The following is a 19,731-nucleotide window of genomic DNA, read 5'->3' as shown; positions in this document are numbered from 1 at the left end:
TGTGTGGGTCCTAATGCCCCAGTATATTGATGGGGACTCTATACTGCTCAGTATGCGCCGTCTTTTGGATGAGACGTTAAACTGAGGTCCTGACTCTCTGTGGTCATTAAAAATCCCAGGATGTCCTTTGAAAAAGAGCATCATGGCCAAACTTGCCCACTGGCCTCTGTTTATCATGGCCTCCTAACCATCCTCATATCATAACTGGCTTTATCACTCTCCTCTCCACCAATCAGCTGGTGTGCGGTCTGGCACAATATGGCTGCCATCGCATCATCCAGGTGGATGCTGCACACTGGTGGTGGATGAGATTTCCCCCAAAAAATGTGTTAAGCGCCTTGAGCGTACAGAAATGTGCTATATTAATGCAAGGAATTATTATTAGTAATGGTTATTTACAAAAATGATCTTCACTGTAAAATAATAAAACTGCAAAACTAAAATGTTTATGAAATATTTATCAAACAGCAGAAATATTTAATTAAGCTGCATACAAGTACATTTTGATACTGTGATGGCTTAAATTAATCACGTAGCTCTAAGCAAAAGGCACTTCTCCTTCAAGTATTCAATGAAAGAAAAGAATCATTAATACAGTGGAATCATCTCACCACTGACTGAAGACATGAGGCTAATACTAAAGCTTCGCATTAAAATGCTTCGACTTCATGAGCTGTAAAACAAAAATGATGGAAGCAGACATATCAGAACATAATGCTGTAAAGCTGAAATACCAAGGGGAAAAAAGTACAAGCAATCTTTTTCACCCCTCTTTGTGCGAGTTAATGACGGCCATTAAAAAAAATCCATTACAACTATAAATGTTATCAGGTCACAAAGGGGCTAGTGTGTTACAGCCCGAGCGTGTCCAGAGACACACACACACACACACACACGCACACAGACATTCACTGAAATAGGAGAAAATGAAACGGTTGGGGATGTCTGTCTTAGAAGATACACTATCTACATTTTTCTGCATGTTGAACTTAAAAAATCTGAAACAAATCACTATCACTTCAAATAATAAGGCTACACTATAAATAATCAATATAGTGAAAATGGAGTGAGATGTTCTTTGGCTTTCTGATTTTTATCCATCATGAAAATAATGTTATTTGTATTTTAAAGTGACATCAGCATCACAAGCATATCTGTGGCCAAAGCACTTTGAGTTCACTTTATCTTTGTTCTTATTACAGTCTAGAATTTAATGTACTATTTAATGTATCTGTATTATTTCTAAAGAAAAACACATCTTGAGTTTCTTGGGGTTTTTCATTGTCTACTGAAAATAATTCTAATAATTTACATTATGCATGCGTTAGGCAGTGTGAGAAAAAATGCTGTATCATTTAATACATTATGACATCTTGTGTCTTGATAATGATATACACTCACCAGCCACTTTATTAGGTACACCTGTCAAACTGCCCAATAACGCAAATGTCTAATCAGCCAATTACATGGCAGCAACTCTATGCATTTAAGCATGTAGACATGGTCAATACGATCTGCTGCTGTTCAAACCGAGCATAAGAATGGGGAAGAAAGGTGATTTAAGTGGCTTTGAATGTGGTTGTTGGTGCCAGACAGGCTGGTCTGAGTATTTCAGAAATTGCTGATCTACAGGGATTTTCATGCACCATTTCAAGGGTTTACAGAGAATGGTCTGAAAAAGAGAAAATATCCAACGAGCGGCAGTTGTGTGGCCGCAAATGCCTTGTTGATACCAGAGGTCAGAGGAGAATGGCCAGACTGGTTCAAGCTGATTGAAAGGCAACAGTACCTCAAATAACCACTCGTTACAACCGAGGTATGCAGAAGAGCATCTCTGAATGCGCAACACATCGAACCTTGAGGCGGATGGGCTACAGTAGCAGAAGACCACACCATGCCATTCCTGTCAGCTAAGAACAGAAAAACTGAGGCTACAATTCACACAGGCTCACCGAAATTGGACAATAGAAGATTGGAAAAACGTTGCCTGATCTGATGAGTCTCAATTTCTGCTGCGACATTCGAATGGTAGGGTCAGAATTTGGCATCAAAAACATGAAAGCATGGATCCATCCTGACCCATCAATGCCACAGCCTATCTGAGTATTGTTGCTGACCATGTCCATCCCTTTATTCTTTTATATTCCGGCCGGATAACGCAACATGTCAAAGTGTGAATCATCTCAGACTGGTTTCTTGAACATGACAATGAATTCACTGTACTTAAATGGCCTCCACAGTCACCAGATCTCAATCCAATAAAGCACCTTTGGGATGTGGTGGAACGGGAGATTTGCATCGTGGATGTGCAGCCGACAAATCTGCAGCGACTGAGTAATGCTATCATGTCAATATGGACCAAAATCTCTGAGGAACATTTCGAGTACCTTGTTGAATCTATTCCACAAAGGTTTAAGGCAGTTCTACAGGGTCCAACCTGGTACTAGTATCATGATAGTATATTTTTTATAAATTCAAATAGTTTTTTTAATTTCAATTTGTTAAATCTATTAAAACTATTTCTTTTTTTTATTTCATACTATATACTTAGTGTACTTATTTAAATATGATTATTTTTCTCACTTTATTTATAACTTAAGGGCAACTGTTTGAAACACTAAATGATTATAAGCCCAACATCCAATATTGTTAAATAAAATGCAAAGTATACTTTTAAGCTTGCAAATGTCTTGCTGTGCTGTTATTCACATTTCTCCTTGCATCATTGTGGTGGAAGGTAAGATTGATATCTTTCAATGAAAAAAAAAAAGTGTTACCATAAACAACGTACTTTGTGACACCCCAAAATAAACAGTAGAGCATAATATTAAAGTCTGCATGAACCAGAGGTTGTTGAGTTTTAATTTAGTAGGCTAGTTTACTTCCAAACGAAATAAAACACTGTGTAGGGGCGGGGCTTTCTTTTTCTGCATTATTCACTTCATAACAAACTAACGGTAAGAGGTAGGACTGCACCATATTGGAAAAAATGAATATTGCGAGATTTTATTTTTCTGCAATATATTTTGTGATAAATACGATTTCACCAGTTGACTTAAATGGCTTTTTTTTACGGGGGAAAGAATTCCTACTTTTAGGTTGATAAGAACTATTCTATATAACACATACTAATCAAATTACAAGCGTAGATAAATGCAAAAGAGCAAATGAAATAAACAGTGCTTTTCTGATTTTCTTAGATGTTATATAGTATTCAGACGCAGAACTTGAATAATTAAATGCAAATTATCATTGTACAGACTTCATCATGTATATATAATAATTAAATGGAAATAATCTTTGTAATCTAATCCTACAAATGTTAGAATCATTATAGCTTTTAAGCTCTCTTGAAATGCTTAATAATAAATCACAGGTCTAAAAACATGCGAATTATAAACTTTCACAACATTATGGATAAACTTTGCAACTGTTGTACCTGCTTAACTATCAGGGTTTCTGCAGGTTTCACCAGGTTAAATTTAAGACATTTTTAAGACCATTATGAACGAACGTTGAAACTTATACAGGGCTAAATGCTATGGATTTTATTCTGATATTACAGTTAGAAACGATTTTTACTTGCTCTATCAAAATGATTATAAATTAATACATTTAAAAATACAATAATAATAATAATGAAAAGTCTAGGTCAGGAAAGTATCATCAGTGGTAAATAAATGGAGAACTTTTAAACAAATGACTGTAAGGAAAGTTAAATGCTATTTTTTAAAATAAAAAGTACTGAATTGTTGGTGATTGGGTGTTATTGGCCAGATTGGGTAAAAGGAAAAATAAGAACTGTTAAAAAAACATTCAAGGCCTAACATTTAGCTTTTGAGATTTAAGACATTTTAAGTCTTTTTTAGACCCCACGGGTACCCTGACTATAATCATGTGACTATGTGACTAATAGTCACTACGTGCTACAATGTGACTATTGCGGACGTGTACATTGTGATATTGATGCTGAAACAATATATTGGGCAGCCCTAGTAAGAGGGGCATGGTTAAGAAGAATATTATGGCTAAAACCATCAAACTGACATCAACAGAAAAAGACCATCACTCCAAACATGGAAGCAAATGGTCAGACTTTGACTGAAGATTACCAAAACAAAACTTTTTAATGAGTGGATAAACTTGCACGAATTATTTGTTCACCTAAAAAATAACAATGTGCACTAGCAAAATAAACATAATAAATTTAGATTTCACATGGGCTTTAAAGAATAGACTGCTTATATCATCTATACAATATATAATGATCATGATCAAAGTTTAAGGAGAATATTGACACCTCATTGTACCCAGTTTTTAAAAAACATTTCACTGATTGCTAACTGTCTAATAGTTACTCCAATAAATCACGGAAAGCATAATAGGGCGTAGGAAAAAGGTTGATAAAAAACCCTAAACATTCCTGTAAAATTCACACCACCGGAATGCATGACACAATTTTATTAGACAGTGCTAATATGAAATAACCATATCTAACATGCTTGGTTACAGATTGAAACTCTTTTGAACTCCTTTTCTAAACCCTTTTGAACCCAAAGTTAATGGACTAAAGAGTGCTGACTGCTAAAAAAAATGTTTTACTTGTTGTTCTCAACTGTAGCAGTGCGAAGTGTGTGACAAGTGTGTGTTTTGTTTTGGTCAGCTTAAGCTTTTGTCCTTCAGACAGCCTTTAAAGTGATAAAGAGAGAGTTACGTGATCCACCTTGAGCGAAACGCCAGCTGCCGTCCGTGTCGTACATCGAGAAATGATCGCTTAGCGGCTGCCAAAATAAAGAGACAGACTATCAATGAATGCCTTCTGTACATTTGTGCATGTGTAGGTTTTCATCGTCTTTTGTTGCTATCTGAAATACATTTATCCATTGTGTTTTTGTGTATATAATATGTGTGTTTAAAGTTTTGTGTGTGTATATGCATACATTGCTCTAATGGGACTGTATGCCAGCAGTAAGAACACTATTTTGGCAGCGACGCAGCACACCGTGTATTGTAGAATCAACATTTTGTCAGATTTACCGCGAAGGGGGTAAAAGCTTTCAGAGAATGGATTCAATGTAAATGCGTCTGATGGGATGGCAAGGTGTCGGCGGCGCTGTCTCATTTTGACTACGGTGAAAAGACTGACAGCCTCCTCAGAACATCTCTGCGCTTTCAGACTGACAGGATGTTCAGTGTACATCAAACACGCTGTCAGAGAGCTGCGCCGCTGTCAAAAGCAGGCCCGTTCTGTTTGCAACTCTGCACGGAATTATATGCAAATCAGAAAGGCTTAGTGCGTATAAAAATATCTGTCTAAGCCTTTGGTGTATTTCAATAAGGTGTCAATTATTTTAATTTTTAATAAGTTGAATAAAGTACTATCTAATTAATAAGTAATTACTAACTGTCAGAGGTTTTGGGTTAGTAATTGTCTATTATGCAATTAAAAAATGGTAAAAAACAAAAAAAGTATATTGCGAGAAAGGTTTTTTAGATATACATATACATATGCTGAGAAAAATATTAGCAGTTTTTCTGGATTAATTAGTTATGGGTTGAAGTAAAATGTTTATATCTGTTCATATCAGTTCTATCTGTTTAAAAATTGCACATATTCATCACACTACAATGCATTGATTCATTTAATTCATTTTAAATTGTACATACCCACTGTACATACATTTGAAAACAGAATTATTAAACCCTCTTTTAATTTTATTATTATTTTTAAATATTTCCCAAATGATGTTTGACCAATTTATGGTCAAATTTATTAGCCCCTTTGGGCTATATATTTTTTTCGATAGTCTACAGAACAAACCATCATTATACAATAACTTGCCTAATTACCCTAACCTGCCTAGTTAACCTAATTAACCTAGTCAAGCCTTTTATTGTCACTTTAAGCTGTATAGAAGTGTTTTGAAAAATATCTAGTCAAATATTATTTACTGTCATCATGGCAAAGATAAAATAAAATTGTCAAAATTGTCAAAAAAGCTCAACAGAGGCTGTACTTTCTTCGTCAGCTGAGTAAGTTCAACCTCCCAAAGGAGCTGCTGAAACAGTTCTACACCTTCATCATTAAAGCAGTCATCTGCACATCAATAACTGTCTGGTTCAGCTCAGCTGCTAAATACGACCTCCAAAGACTACGTCGAAGAGTTCGGACTGCTGAGCGAATCACTGGTACAACCCTTCCTACTCTTCAAGAACTGTGTGCTTATCCAGATCGAGCAAAAGGGCTGCCAAAATCACTCTGGACCCCTCACACCCAGCACACTGCCTCTTTGACTTTTACCTTCTGGTCGATGCTACAGAGCACTGCGCACCAGAACAGCCCGACACAGAAACAGTTTCTTCCCTCAGGCAATCCATCTCATGAACACTTGATGATAATAATTGTGAAACCAACATCACTACTTGCTATACACTATTTATACACTTTACATGCCAATTTGCACATAACAGCTGCACATATAACGTTGTATATAGTAATATACCTGTACATACACTTGTCAATTTGTATATTTGCTTTCACTTCTTACTTGTATTTTTAAAAATATATTTATTATCTGTTTTTTGTCCTGTCTCTGTAATGCTGTTGCACTGTAGAAGCTCTGTCACGAAAACAAATTCCTCATATGTGTAAACATACCTGGCAATAAAGCTCTTTCTGATTCTGAAATACATTATTAGAAATGAGTTCTTAAAACTATTATGTTTAGAAATGTGCTGAAAAAAATCTCTCCATTAAACAAAAAAAATGGGGAAAAAATAAAAAGAAGGGCTAATAATTTAAAGGGTTTTATAATTTCAACTGTACACATTTGAAATTATGTTCATATCTATCTGCACACTTATGATTATTAATTGCAACCACATATATTCATCTATTGTCAATCTTTGTTCATAGCTAATACAACCTGTATATAATGTTCACAGTACATCCATCTGTAAATATTACCCATAGATTTTCTATAATTACACTTTAACACTTATACCTATATCCTGCACTTGCTGCTATTGCACTCCTGGTTAGACCTAAACTGCATTTCATCTCCTTGTACTTGTACATGTGTAATGACAATAACGTTGAATCTAATCTAAATCTAACCATTTAAAAGGCCGTTTCTTTCTTTTTTTTAAGCTATACATACTATGCTGAGAAAAATATTTTACTTTTTTCTGGGTTTATTAGTTTTGGGTTGAAATAAAATGTTATGTCAAATCTGTTTCATCATATGAAGACCTGACAGTTCTTCCAAGTTTCAAATAAAACATTGTAATTTACAACATTTGTTCCTTCCTAAAAAATTGACTAATGACCAGAATAATAAATGTTTTCATTTGTTTTGTCTGAATATCAGAATTATTCCACCAAATACTGATTTAATAATTTAGAATGTAAACTTGTGTATGGTGTTGTCTAAAATGGATCATAAATTTATTTGTTATTTTATGTATAAACATTGCTCAAAGTCAACATTTCTATTTTAAATAGGGAAGTAATGTCGTCAGTACTATACAGAATTGAACAAAATATGACTTACTCAAACACTTTTACTCACTATACACATATTATAGTCACATATTATACACATACTATACACATATTATAGTCACATATTATATTAACGCTGTCATTTAATATAAGAGCGAAAATTATACACTACAAATATTTTAGTCACATATTATATTAAAACTGTCATTTAATACAAGCGGGAAAATATATTAAACATTTTAAAAGAAATATGTTATGTCTATTTATAAAAAACGAGTCAAAACAACTGCAATCCACTCCATAAAACACCATTGATTAATGTTAACTGTAAGATTGAATGCATCTGTGTACTGTGACAACCTTTAAAGTTCGAAATAATAATTACCTTAAGATTGCCTTCAGATATTCAGAAGAACTGCCAGTCTGTTTCAACCCTGTAAAAGCAACATAGATAAATTAACATAGTTTTTGAAGCTTAAAAGATGTAAAAGTGCTGTTAACTTATTCACATTCAGGACATCCAAGACTTAGATGACCTTATATTTCAGTAGAACATTAAAGTAGATTTTTAGCTGAAAATGTGGTCTTTGGTAATTTATAAAATGCAAATCATTGGCTAACAGCTCTTTAAGAGTCAATAAAGCATATGCAGGCAAAACAAAATAAATACATGTGGCTCCTGGCAGAACATTGAAGTTTTATTCAAGACAATCAGTCCCTCCAGGATTTTGCGGGGAAGTTTTTTGCAACCTAAAATGACTGACTTTGTGATGGCTTTGCTCAAACTTATAACATTATTTGCTTAATTTATTATTATTTTTTTTAAGAAAATGTACAAATATCTTGAAATTAAAATTTTTAAAACCCCTGGACTTGTAAGATCCTGGATAGACTGGAAAATGGCTGTGCAACTTTATTTACAACAGTTTTAACTGGTAGCCACTGGTATTAATGTTGTCTTGCCTTTTTTTAATTCTCAGTGCCATTCATTTGCATTTTATGAAACAACAAGGATCAAGGTTTCATGAAAAAATGTCACCTACACCTTGAGCAAATTTTAATATTTAGGCGAACTACTCCTTTAGGAGACTACATCATATTATAAATACACAAGCGAGATCAGAGCACATGTAGCTTATCAAGTAAATCAAACCATCAGTTCTAGATTTTGTAGACTCTGCTACAGCTGTCACGGCTAGATGATCTAAATGCAAATGACCTGAAATGCATCTCATCCTCCTGCAGGATGTGTATGTGGACATAACCAGTATTCATATTAAAGCCTGAAACACATGCTGAGAGTTGCTCAACTCTGCCCTCCCCACCAAAAGCCCTCTAATATACAGCAGCCCTTTAATTGTGCTGGTGTTTTCCATCAAAAAAAAGAGTCAAATGTTCCCCAAACAGAGCCCATTTATCCTTCAGCAGCCCAGGATTGATGCGGTATTAGTAGGGTCTGTGACCCCGGTCCCGGCCAAGAACCAAAAACCTATTTGTTTTATTACATTTTAAGGAATTTTTAATACAGTCTATTAAGGCTGTCTTACAAATCTCCCCCAGCTCGACCCCATCTGCGGACTGATCAATTTTTATACTGCTGATCCGTTCCCTTCCTTCTCATTTTGTCACCTCAAAATTCATATTATATAGGATTTTCGTATGGAAAACGTGCCATAAAAATCCTTGCTGATGTGTACAGGAGGCAGAGCGCGCAAAGACGGAGAGGGCTTTGGTGAAGATAAAATTTGTTTCAGCGGTAAGCAGAACTGTTTAAATGTTATTTATTTTCATGCTCCAAAGAAAATATATTGTGAAGTGCAACATTGATTTAGAACATAACAATGTCTCCGTAGAAGAGGTGGAGGCAGGGGCCGATTTATGAATCCTTTGCTCAGCTCCTTTAATTGAATTTTCCAAATCTCTCGCCACACAGAAATAATCAATACCCTCGGCCCAGGCGACAAACTTGCCTCAGAATTATTGCGCTCTTTCTTTTTCCATTTTGCGCTCATCAGCAACATGTACGACGTGTAAGGCGCTGGACTTGGTAATGCCTGAATAAGCTGGAAAATTTACAGTCGGTCTGATTGTTTAGGAGGGATGGCCTCTTTATATATATATATATATATATATATATATATATATATATATATATATATATATATATATATATAAAGCTTGAGGGAAAACTTTTGTCATAAACATCTTGCTTGTGAGTTTGTCCTTTGGCCCCAAGGTTAGGATTTTGGTAAGCCATTAGATGATAGCCGGGGCTTCCGTTAGAGACATGGATTCAGCGCATTGCCTGTCAAAGTTAAAATATCCTTGAGGATTTTCTCAGCTGTCTTGGCGGTATCAGGCTGCCTGGTGCTCAGCTTGCTTTTACACGAGTAGTGTCATATCCTCGCCGTCATATGTCATCCGCACCAGCTCCTGTACAGCTCAAGTGACACTGAGTGTTTGAGAACTCTAATAGCAATGATGTGTCTCTATGAAATCCAGGGTATTAGTGATCCGTGCCAGAATCCAATGGAGTCCCAGGAGAGCTTCGGCTAACATCTTTAACATCTACAGCTACTAATGCATTTATTTAGTGTCCATGTTATTTGTCTTTGAGTATCATCTATTTAAAGCTTAATTATGTTGCTGCAGTAAATAGATCTCGTCTAGATCATATGAGAGTAGAAAATATTCAATGATGCAAATGAAGAAGGTGATTTTAGATGTTGAATTCAAACCCTACTAAAATGTCACAAGAAAAGCAAAACCTCACTGTAATGAAATGTGTTATTTGGACAGGACGTACTCTCATACTCCGTTTGATAAATGAAGCCTGCTTACTGAAGCGATTCATACTTAACTGAATTTGGGTGATAATGTTTGTTTTAGTGGACAATCGCAATCTCTTCCTGCGGGCAAATAATTAGATTTTGTCACACCAATCACGAGTTTACAATTCCAACACATTCCAACAAAATTATTGTTAGATATACACTCAACGGCCACTTTATTAGGTACACCTTTCTAGTACCGGGTTGGACTCCCTTTTGCCTTCAAAACTGCCTTAATCATTTGTGGCATTGATTCAACAAGGTACTGGAAATATTCCTCAGAGATATTGGTCCATATTGACATGATAGCATCTCTTAGTTTTTGCAGATTTGTTGGCTGCACATCTATGATGCGAATCTCCCGTTCCACCACATCGCAAAGGTGCTCTATTGGGTTGATGTCTGGTGACTGTGGAGGCCATTTGAGTAAAATGAACTCATTGTCATGTTCAAGAAATAAGTCTGAGATGATTCGCCCTTTATGATATCCTGCTGGAAGTAGGCATCAGAAGATGGGTATACCGAGGTCATAAAAGGATAGACATGATCAGCAACAATAATATAGGCTGTGGAGTTGACACGATGCTCAGTTGGAAGCAATGGGCCCAAAGTGTGCAAAGTAAATATCTCCCACACCATTATACCACCATCAGTCTGAACTGTTGATACAAGGCAGAATAGAGCCATGTTTTTATGTTGTTGACGGCAAATTCAAACCCCACCATCTGAATGTTGCAGCAGAAATCGAGACTCATCAGACCAGGCAACGTTTTCTAACGTAAAAATTGATTTTTCTATCGTCCAATTTTGGTCAACCAGTGTGAATACTTCTTGCCATTGAGTTGCTGCCATGTGAATGGCTGATTAGAAATTTGCGTTAATGAGCAGTATGTCAGGCATACCTAATAAACTGGCCATTGAGTGTGAAAAAAGTTACTTTTAATTCTTCAGTTTAAAATTTTTTTTTTTTTAATTCACTTTAAAATGCTAATAAATGTCAATTTTCAGAAGAAACAACATTTATTTGAACCACCAGTGTGCGGCATCCACCTGGATGACGCGACGGCAGCCATTTTGAACCAGACTGCACACCACACACCAGCTGAATGGTGGAGAGGAGACAGAGTGATGAAGCCAATTATAATATGGGATTGGTTAGGAGGCCATGATGGACAGAGGGCAGTGGGCAGATTTGGCCAGGATGCCTGGGTTAAACCCCTACTCTTTTTCGAAGGACATCCTGGGATTTTTAATGACCACAGAGAGTCAGGACCACGGTTTATCGTCTCATCCGAATGACGGCGCTCACTGAGCAGTATAGAGTCCCCGTCACTATACTGGGGCATTAGGACCCACACAGACCGCAGGTTGAGCGCCCCCTGCTGGCTTCACTAACACCACTTCCGGCAACAACCCAGCTTTCCCATGTGGTCTCCCATCCAGGTACTGACCGGGCGCAGCCCAGCTTAGCTTCAGTGGGCGACCATGTGAGAGTTGCAGAGAGCTCTCACATGGTCATTAAAGCCAAAAAACATTTTGCTATACTTTTCAAATCACTGTTGATCAATTAAAATGCATCCTTGTAGAATAAAGGTAATCATTTCTTAAACCTATATGAAAACTATATACATTACAATATAATACAAAATAAATGATATCATTTATAATAGTTACATTTGTTTAAACTATCCATATTTTACCTATCAGCAAGCAATTTAACTCTACGTGGCTGAATAATGTGCTAATTGTACATATTGGTAAAAAATTGGAGACTAATAAAAGTACTAACAAAAAAAGTGGTTCAATCTGCCCTTATTTCTTATATTGGCAAACAAACAAGCTCCTATCCTATTCCGGGCCTGGAATAATAGTTTGTTCATCTTCAACGTAAGTTTTAATATCTTAAAACAACAAAGAGTCAATTCTCTTCCTAGGGACGTAAATGTGAAAACACTCTTGTACAGTTGTTGTTGTTCTCGATGTTGATAAATTTCATGCTCCCCCATGTGATCAAGATTGTGACATTCCTTTGGTGTCGAGCTTCAAGCAACATGTACGCAGAGGTCCACGAGTGTGACTAATTAAAACAATTTCAGGCGACCTTATCTTAAAAACATGCTGAACTTCGTCACAATCCGGCCATTGACTTACAACAAATCGCCATTGTGCGACTGAATCACAAGTGCAGCTTTGCTGGGGGCTGAATGTGTGCTTGAAATAATCTAATTAATTCTGTCCCACGAAGAGGAGTTCTGGCTTGTTTGTGTTAGCAAAATGATATATTTTTCTTAGAAAAAGAGGAGCTTTTATTTGCGCTGAGGTCGAGACAAATGTCTATGAACACGCCACATTGACAAACCAAATCTGGTAAACGGCTATTCAAAAGCCCCATGTGACCAAGACGCAGAACTTCAGTGCTTGAAATCAATCTCCACTCACGTATAAGTGGAACACAAAATGTTTTCTTTCTCTTGCTCTTTTAAGCAAAGCAATGGGGTCACAATCATCATACTGTAATTTGAATCAATTCAATATGGGACATAACTTATCCTTATGTCACAGTCTAACAAAGGCCGTGTTGTGATGGGGAGACGTCCGGGACACATAACCAAACATAACTAATTGTGTGCTGGTTGCTATCTGATCTGACGGAATTACTAAGACTGGATATCCACTTAAGATAAGTGTTATCGTTCATGCTTTTATATGGTAAATAATTCAATTCTAAACATTTGGTTGATTCCCAGATTCACTCACCTTGTAGAGGACCCTTGTTTGTGTCAGCTCGATGTGCACTAGAGGCAATTTTAGCAGCTGCAAATCAAAGGAATTCAGTTTTATGTTTTGCACACAGACAGAAGTTGTTTTGTGAACTTTTAATAGCGAATAAATCAATGTCTATTGTATGAGCTTGGGATGTGAGTTATTTGCATTATGTGTTTTATGTATATACAGTAGACACTCTTACACAGAATCTCATGTCTCTTGAGTTCGGTTTGCAGATCAGCAGGACTCATCAGCAAGAGACTCCTCAGCTCACTACTGCCCTCTACTGGCTACATTCAAACATTCATATCAGGACAATCTGCTATTAATATTGCATTCTTTGGTACTGCGACATCAATTAGAGAGCCTAAAAGAGATAGTTCCCTTTAGGTGATGCATATGATTTAAACAATTTAAATTATGGGTGGGGGAGTTGTCCTGGTTAATGTCTTTTTAGTTTATTAGTTTATAGACTTGTTGTTATATTTGAACCACATACCACTAGTGTTTCCAGTTGTTGTCTGTATTTCATGAGGTCCTTTAGAGATTTTTGCACCTTAGACCTGAGGAACACCATTCTGATGGGGAAAAAAAACAAAAAACAATTTGGTAAAACTATACAATAGTTCTATTTTTTATATTGGCACATTACTACCACACTTTAAGAATTATTAATGCAAAATAATGTGGATTTAGTTAATTAATAATAAGTTATTCAAATCAAAATTCAAGTAAAAGAACTTTTAATTTCAAATAAAAAGATATAATCATAATTGTTAACAATAATATAAATGTTTTCATTTTTATATTTTAATAATAATTGTTGAAAAATAATATAATTGTTTTAATTATTTTCATTAAGAAAATGTTTACAGCATTTATTCATCTTCGTCAATGCTGTTAAAAATCTAAAGTTATTAGTTAACATTACTTAAATCGAACCATGATTTAAAAAAGACAATAAAGGCTTAAAAATATATTGTTCATAGTTTGTTTATGATAGCTAATGCATTAACTGATGTTTACAAATCAGACATTATTGTAAATTGTCACCTTTTTTAACTAAAAATCCAGATTTTACTAATATTAATGAAGATTAATATATACTGTATCAAATCTGTTCCTCATGGTTAAATAATGTTTACATTTATTGAGTTAGCAAAGGGTTATACATTGACCAAATAAGCACTTTAGATAACCAGAGAGAGGCAAAATATACACAATTGCCATGACATATCAAAGTTACTCACTCACATTCCTTTAGCTTACTCCCTGGTTTAATAGGGATCGCTACAGCAGAATGAACCACCTATTACTCTGCTAATGGTTTTGCACAGCTAATGCCCTTCCTAACACAACCCAAGACTGAAACACCCACACAATGCCCAATCTTGTCCGATTTACCCATACTTCATGTCTTTGGACTGTGGAGCAACCGGATAACTCAGAGGAAGCCCACACAGACATGGGGAGAACATGCAAATTCCACACAGAAAGGTCTCCTGGCCCAGACAGGAAAAAGCAACCTTCCTGCTGTGAAGCAACCATGCTAACCACATAGCCACCATGCCACCAAATCTAAGTTAATTTAGCAGTTTTATTATGTCCTTATCACAGTGTTTGTAGGAAAGTGTCTGTATATAAAAGGTAAAAGAGGTACAGGTGGTTTGTCCAGCCCTCTCACCTGTGTGAAGCACATTCAAAATTGCACAATGTTTTCCCAGAAACTTGAATTGTTAATAAGTGTCTGGTGCAAATAGGGAGTCCTATTGTTGTTAGACAATAAAACAATTAAGTACTGATGAAACATCTTCAGATGTTTCTTAAAAATGGCCAGAGGCTCAACTGCTTGCGTAGAGTTTGGCAAGGATGTTTGAGGTGCACAGCTAGAGACATTGGGAACAAAGTTGAAGGTGGTGGTCAGTCATTCATTATCAAAACTTCTGGTTGTAATGAGAGGTATTGAGTGTTATCAGCATAGCAATGGTAGGAAAAAACATGTTTCTGAATGACAGATCCAAGTGATGCCATGTACAGGGAGAAGAGAAGCGGTCCAAAAACAGAGCGCAGTGGCACCCCAGTAGCAAGATGATGTGGCTTGAATACTTCACCCCTCCAGGAAACCTTGAATGATCTACCTGAGAGGTAAAAGCTGATTGTCTTGAGGATCGCTATAAGTAGCAGTAGCAGACAAATTCAGAAAGATGGACACTGAGGATTTAGATGCAGCCCTTGTGAGTCTCAGGGTTTCCACAACAGGGCAGTCTCAGTGAGGTGTCCAGGAGATTGCTCTGACTTTGTTGAAGACAACATGTTCAAGTGTGTTTTAAATAAATGGCGAGAGGTAATATTGGTCTGTAACTGCTAATGATAGATGGGTTTGATGTTATTTTTTTGTTTTTATCAATTATCTGAGCCTGCTTAAATGAATCCGGAAAATGAACCAGAGTGAAAGGATGTGAAAATAATTTAAGTAAGCGCAAGGACAGCCGAAGGTATAAAAGCTTGAAGAAGATAAGACGAAACTGGGTCCAGTTGAAATGTCTGACTGGATAGGACAGGTTTTGACACTTTAGCGCATTAGCAATTGTGTGATAGTTAATGTGGTGTGTTTGTCCATCGGTCTAGAGAACTTTTTGTGAAAAATGTTGATCTAAAAATGCAGTCATTAGCTAAAATTAGCTGATAATGTTAGCAAATGCATTAGCTAATTTTAAATAATAACTGTTACCATTAATTGTAAAATATTGTTACAATGATTTTTATTTATTATTATTATTGTTTTTAATAATAATAATAATAATAATAATAATAATGATAATATATAATAAGGCATAATATTATAAGCCATCTTCCACTGCAAGAAATAACTTATATATATATATATATATATATATATATATATATATATATATTACATTATTATTACATATAATTACATTACATTATTAGATTCTTGGAGAATATTTGCTATGTAATGGCATAGGAATATATCATATCCATATTCCTAGCGAAGTCTGTGAAGAGAGGACAAGCTGACTAAGAATAAGATATTCATTTATTTTTAATTCACATTTAAAAATATTGGGAGACATATTAACGAGGCAAGATTTTATACAAGGCCTCTCATCCAATCACACTCCAGATCTCCTCTACATTTTGCAGGAGAAGTTCTCTTGCGTTTGACTCCCCAAATGAATACTTTCTTAAATGAATCATAAGGCCGCTCTCTTTATTGATGTTTTTATATATATTTAACTAGCTTCCTCTTAAATGACTGCACTATAAAATTCAAAACTAATGCTTGTCTTGATGGATCGCATGGAGCTCTGTGTTAGTATGCGCTGGAAAGGAAATAGGTCTTTTCTTAAACTCTCCTTATCCAACTATTTTTAGTGCTATGTAAATCAACGAGGCTTTTGGCTGGTGATGAAACTCCCTCCATGTCCTGTCATTAAATTCTGATCAGTCATAATGGCTATCAGCCAAGTGGGACAAAGGAAATATCCAGTAATGAGGAGAAATTTCTGTCTGTTCTCCAATGCTCCATTTATACCATTGTTAGTAGCTTCATAAGAACTGACTTTGATGGCACTCTGGGATTTGTAGAATACAATAAATCACAAATCTTAGGATAGTAACAAAAACAAAATTCAAATATTCAGAAGTTAGATCAAATCAAAAACAAAAAGCAATTACTTTATCAAAAAATAGAGATTTTTTTATTGTACTTTTAATTTAAACGACCATGTTATTAAATTATAGAAATTATTAAAAATGTTTAAAATGGCATTCCTATATCCATTGTAATGAATTAATGTTGATCTATTTGTTTATTTTAATCAAATCTTGAGTAATTTATGAGTAATTTGAGTAATTTATTCATTCATTTTTAAGTAATTACATCATATTTATTATAATTATTAAATAATTAAAATTTTTATGTATTTGTTGTTTCTTTCATATTAATATATGCTGATTTATATTGATAAAGTGTTCATTTTAAGTTTTTTTAATTGTAACTTTATTTATATTATATATTTATTCTAATAACCTTAAATTTTGTTATTATTAAATGTATAAAAATTGTTAACATGTTTAAAAAGAGATATCTACATCCTTACCTCTCAGCATCTGTCAAGGGTTCTTTTGTTTCTGGAGGATTCGTTTTCTTCCCTACTGCTTTAAAATTACCTGCTGATGAAGCACTAAATGTCAGCGATTTATCAAATCAGCATGAGCAAAGATATTATTAATGGCTACAAAGACAGCTAATCTAAATGCAATGTCACTGGATTACGAGAGACCCCTACTGTACAGGATTCAAGCAACAACATGACATGAGCTGGGGATTGTTTATGCTGATTATCGAAAGAAGAAAGGAACACACACATACACACCTTAGTCTGATCACTACAAAAATGAAAAAGCAATCTTCTGGTGGTTAAAATATGAGATTTATAGGGCTTTAAGAGCACAGTAGGATTGTGGTTTTTGATACTGTACCTTTAGGTTTCGTCGTTCCTGTCATGGGAGAATAGTTCCTGTTTGCCACATGTCTCTTAGCTGGGCTCTAAAATAAATGAATATGAAGCATTTACATCCTTTAAATTATTGAGGTATACAATTCTTTATGTTATTTTATCACAAGTAAACAAGCATGGTTTATGATAATGTACACTAGTTAACATTAGTTAACAGGGAAAATATAATTAATTGAAAATATTTGTTATTATATAATAAATTAGTGCATAATATTATTAGCAAATATTTACTTTCTACACTTAATTTATTGTTATTTACTTTCCTTTTTTATTTTATTTATTAACATTATTAATTTTAATCACTTTTGTATACATTTCGTTCTTGTTATCTGCTTATTTTGTTCTTTATTTATCTATTATTAGAATTGGAATCATACATCTGAATCCTATTCATTATTTGCATATATTTTTAAGAATCAAATATTACTAATTATTTAACTTTTTTTATTATATACAGTTGAAGTCAGAAATATTAGCTCCCCTTTGCATTTTTTCTTTCTTTTTTAAATATTTCCTAAATTATGTTTAACAGAGCAAGGAAATTTTCACAGTATTTCTGATAATATTTTCATCTTCTGGAGAAAGTCTTATTTGTTTTATTTTGGCTAGAATAAAAGCAGTTTTTTATTTTTTAAAAAACATTTTAAGGTCAAAATTATTAGCCCCTTTAAGCTATAATTTTTTTTTTAGACTGCCTACAGAACAAACCATCGTTATACAATAACTTGCCTAATTACCCTAACCTGCCTAGTTAACCTAATTAACCTAGTTAAGCCTTTAAATGTCACTTTAAGCTGTATAGAAGTGTCTTGAAATATATCTGGTAAAATATTATTTACTGTCATCATGGCAAAGATAAAATAAATCAGTTATTAGAAATTAGTTATTAAAACTATTATGTTTAGAAAGGTGTTGAAAAATAATCTCATCGTTAAACAGAAATTAGGGGGGGGGTAAACAGGGTGGCTAATAATTCTGACTTTAACTATATATATATATATATATATATATATAGATATATATATATATATATATATATATATATCTATATATATATATATATATATATATATATATATATATATATATATATATATATATATATATATAAAATTTTAACATTACAATTGACCCCAGTTTGCGAATCCATAATTCATTGACTAATATTTACTGACAAACAATGTTACTATTTTTAACAATCTTTGTTAAAACTAGTTTCTAACTTTAGATTTTTAGTTCATGTTAGCTCACTTCCATTAAATAATAACTAGAATACACTAACAAAATCAAAAGTTGAAGCTACCATGTAAAAATTAGCTAAAACTTAAATGCATTAGAAGTATTTTTTCATGTCAACTAATGTTAACATCACTGTTGCCAAGATACTGTTGTCACCTTGAAATAGACCATTTAGTAAGCATAAATAGAAGATGAAAAAGCCATTTCTTATCTCAAATCAAAAATGTTTATGAACTCACGTTTTCTTTGTCTTCTAAATGAAGAGCTCTCTTCACACTGTGGAAAATTTGTTTATTAGGGCTCTCAAAATATTAACTTGATTATCATGAACAATATAAGTGCAAATATAGGAAGACAGCACATATTCAGCACATATAAAGTTATATTAACAATATTTAACTTTAAAACATTACCTGGATATGTTAATAATTATTATATTACTTTAGCAAACATCAGTGAAAGCTAACTATTGTTGTATTACATTAAGAGCACTTTTTCGAAATGCAGGCTTGTCATTGTATATAAATCGCAATGTTGAAAGGTTTGTAATAATTCTAAGACAGCATGATACAACTAAATTGATAAACTTACGGCATTGTATCTATTTATCTCTTTCTTCTTGTGGCGTTATAATTAACCGTCGTCTATTTGTAGTTTGGCGCGGTGCGGCAGCAATTTAGTTCCCCGGAAACACCCTTCTGTGCTTCTCTACATACTACAAAAATATTTTATATAACGATGACTAAATTCACATAGCGTGGTTTCAAATATTGTTTGAGTAAAATTAAGCTTATCTGCCACACCTATTGCACAACTATTGGAGCAAAATATCTCATTCATAAATATT

General features: G+C 34.2%; 1 protein-coding gene across 2 annotated transcripts; it reads right to left on the bottom strand.

The window, feature by feature from the left end:
- Nucleotides 1-4,170: 4,170 nt before the first annotated feature.
- On the bottom strand, nt 4,171-19,552 carry itgb3bp (integrin subunit beta 3 binding protein). Of its 2 annotated transcripts, none has more exons than XM_056460046.1 (9): nt 19,476-19,552; nt 19,124-19,160; nt 17,608-17,674; nt 17,226-17,298; nt 13,601-13,679; nt 13,304-13,391; nt 13,093-13,149; nt 7,890-7,938; nt 4,171-4,781 (listed from the first exon to the last, which is right to left on the bottom strand). In XM_056460046.1, exons 1-9 carry the CDS (start codon nt 19,478-19,480, stop codon nt 4,775-4,777), a joined length of 462 nt encoding a protein of 153 aa, XP_056316021.1. In that variant the 5' UTR covers nt 19,481-19,552; the 3' UTR covers nt 4,171-4,774. The 2 variants fall into 2 exon arrangements, with proteins under 2 accessions (XP_056316021.1, XP_056316022.1); XM_056460047.1 differs by having other exon boundaries at nt 17,226-17,295.
- Nucleotides 19,553-19,731: the final 179 nt, after the last annotated feature.

Source organism: Danio aesculapii, chromosome 6 (assembly GCF_903798145.1).
Source record: "Danio aesculapii chromosome 6, fDanAes4.1, whole genome shotgun sequence".
Taxonomy (NCBI): domain Eukaryota; kingdom Metazoa; phylum Chordata; class Actinopteri; order Cypriniformes; family Danionidae; genus Danio; species Danio aesculapii.
This window is presented reverse-complemented; position numbering and strand designations above follow the sequence as displayed.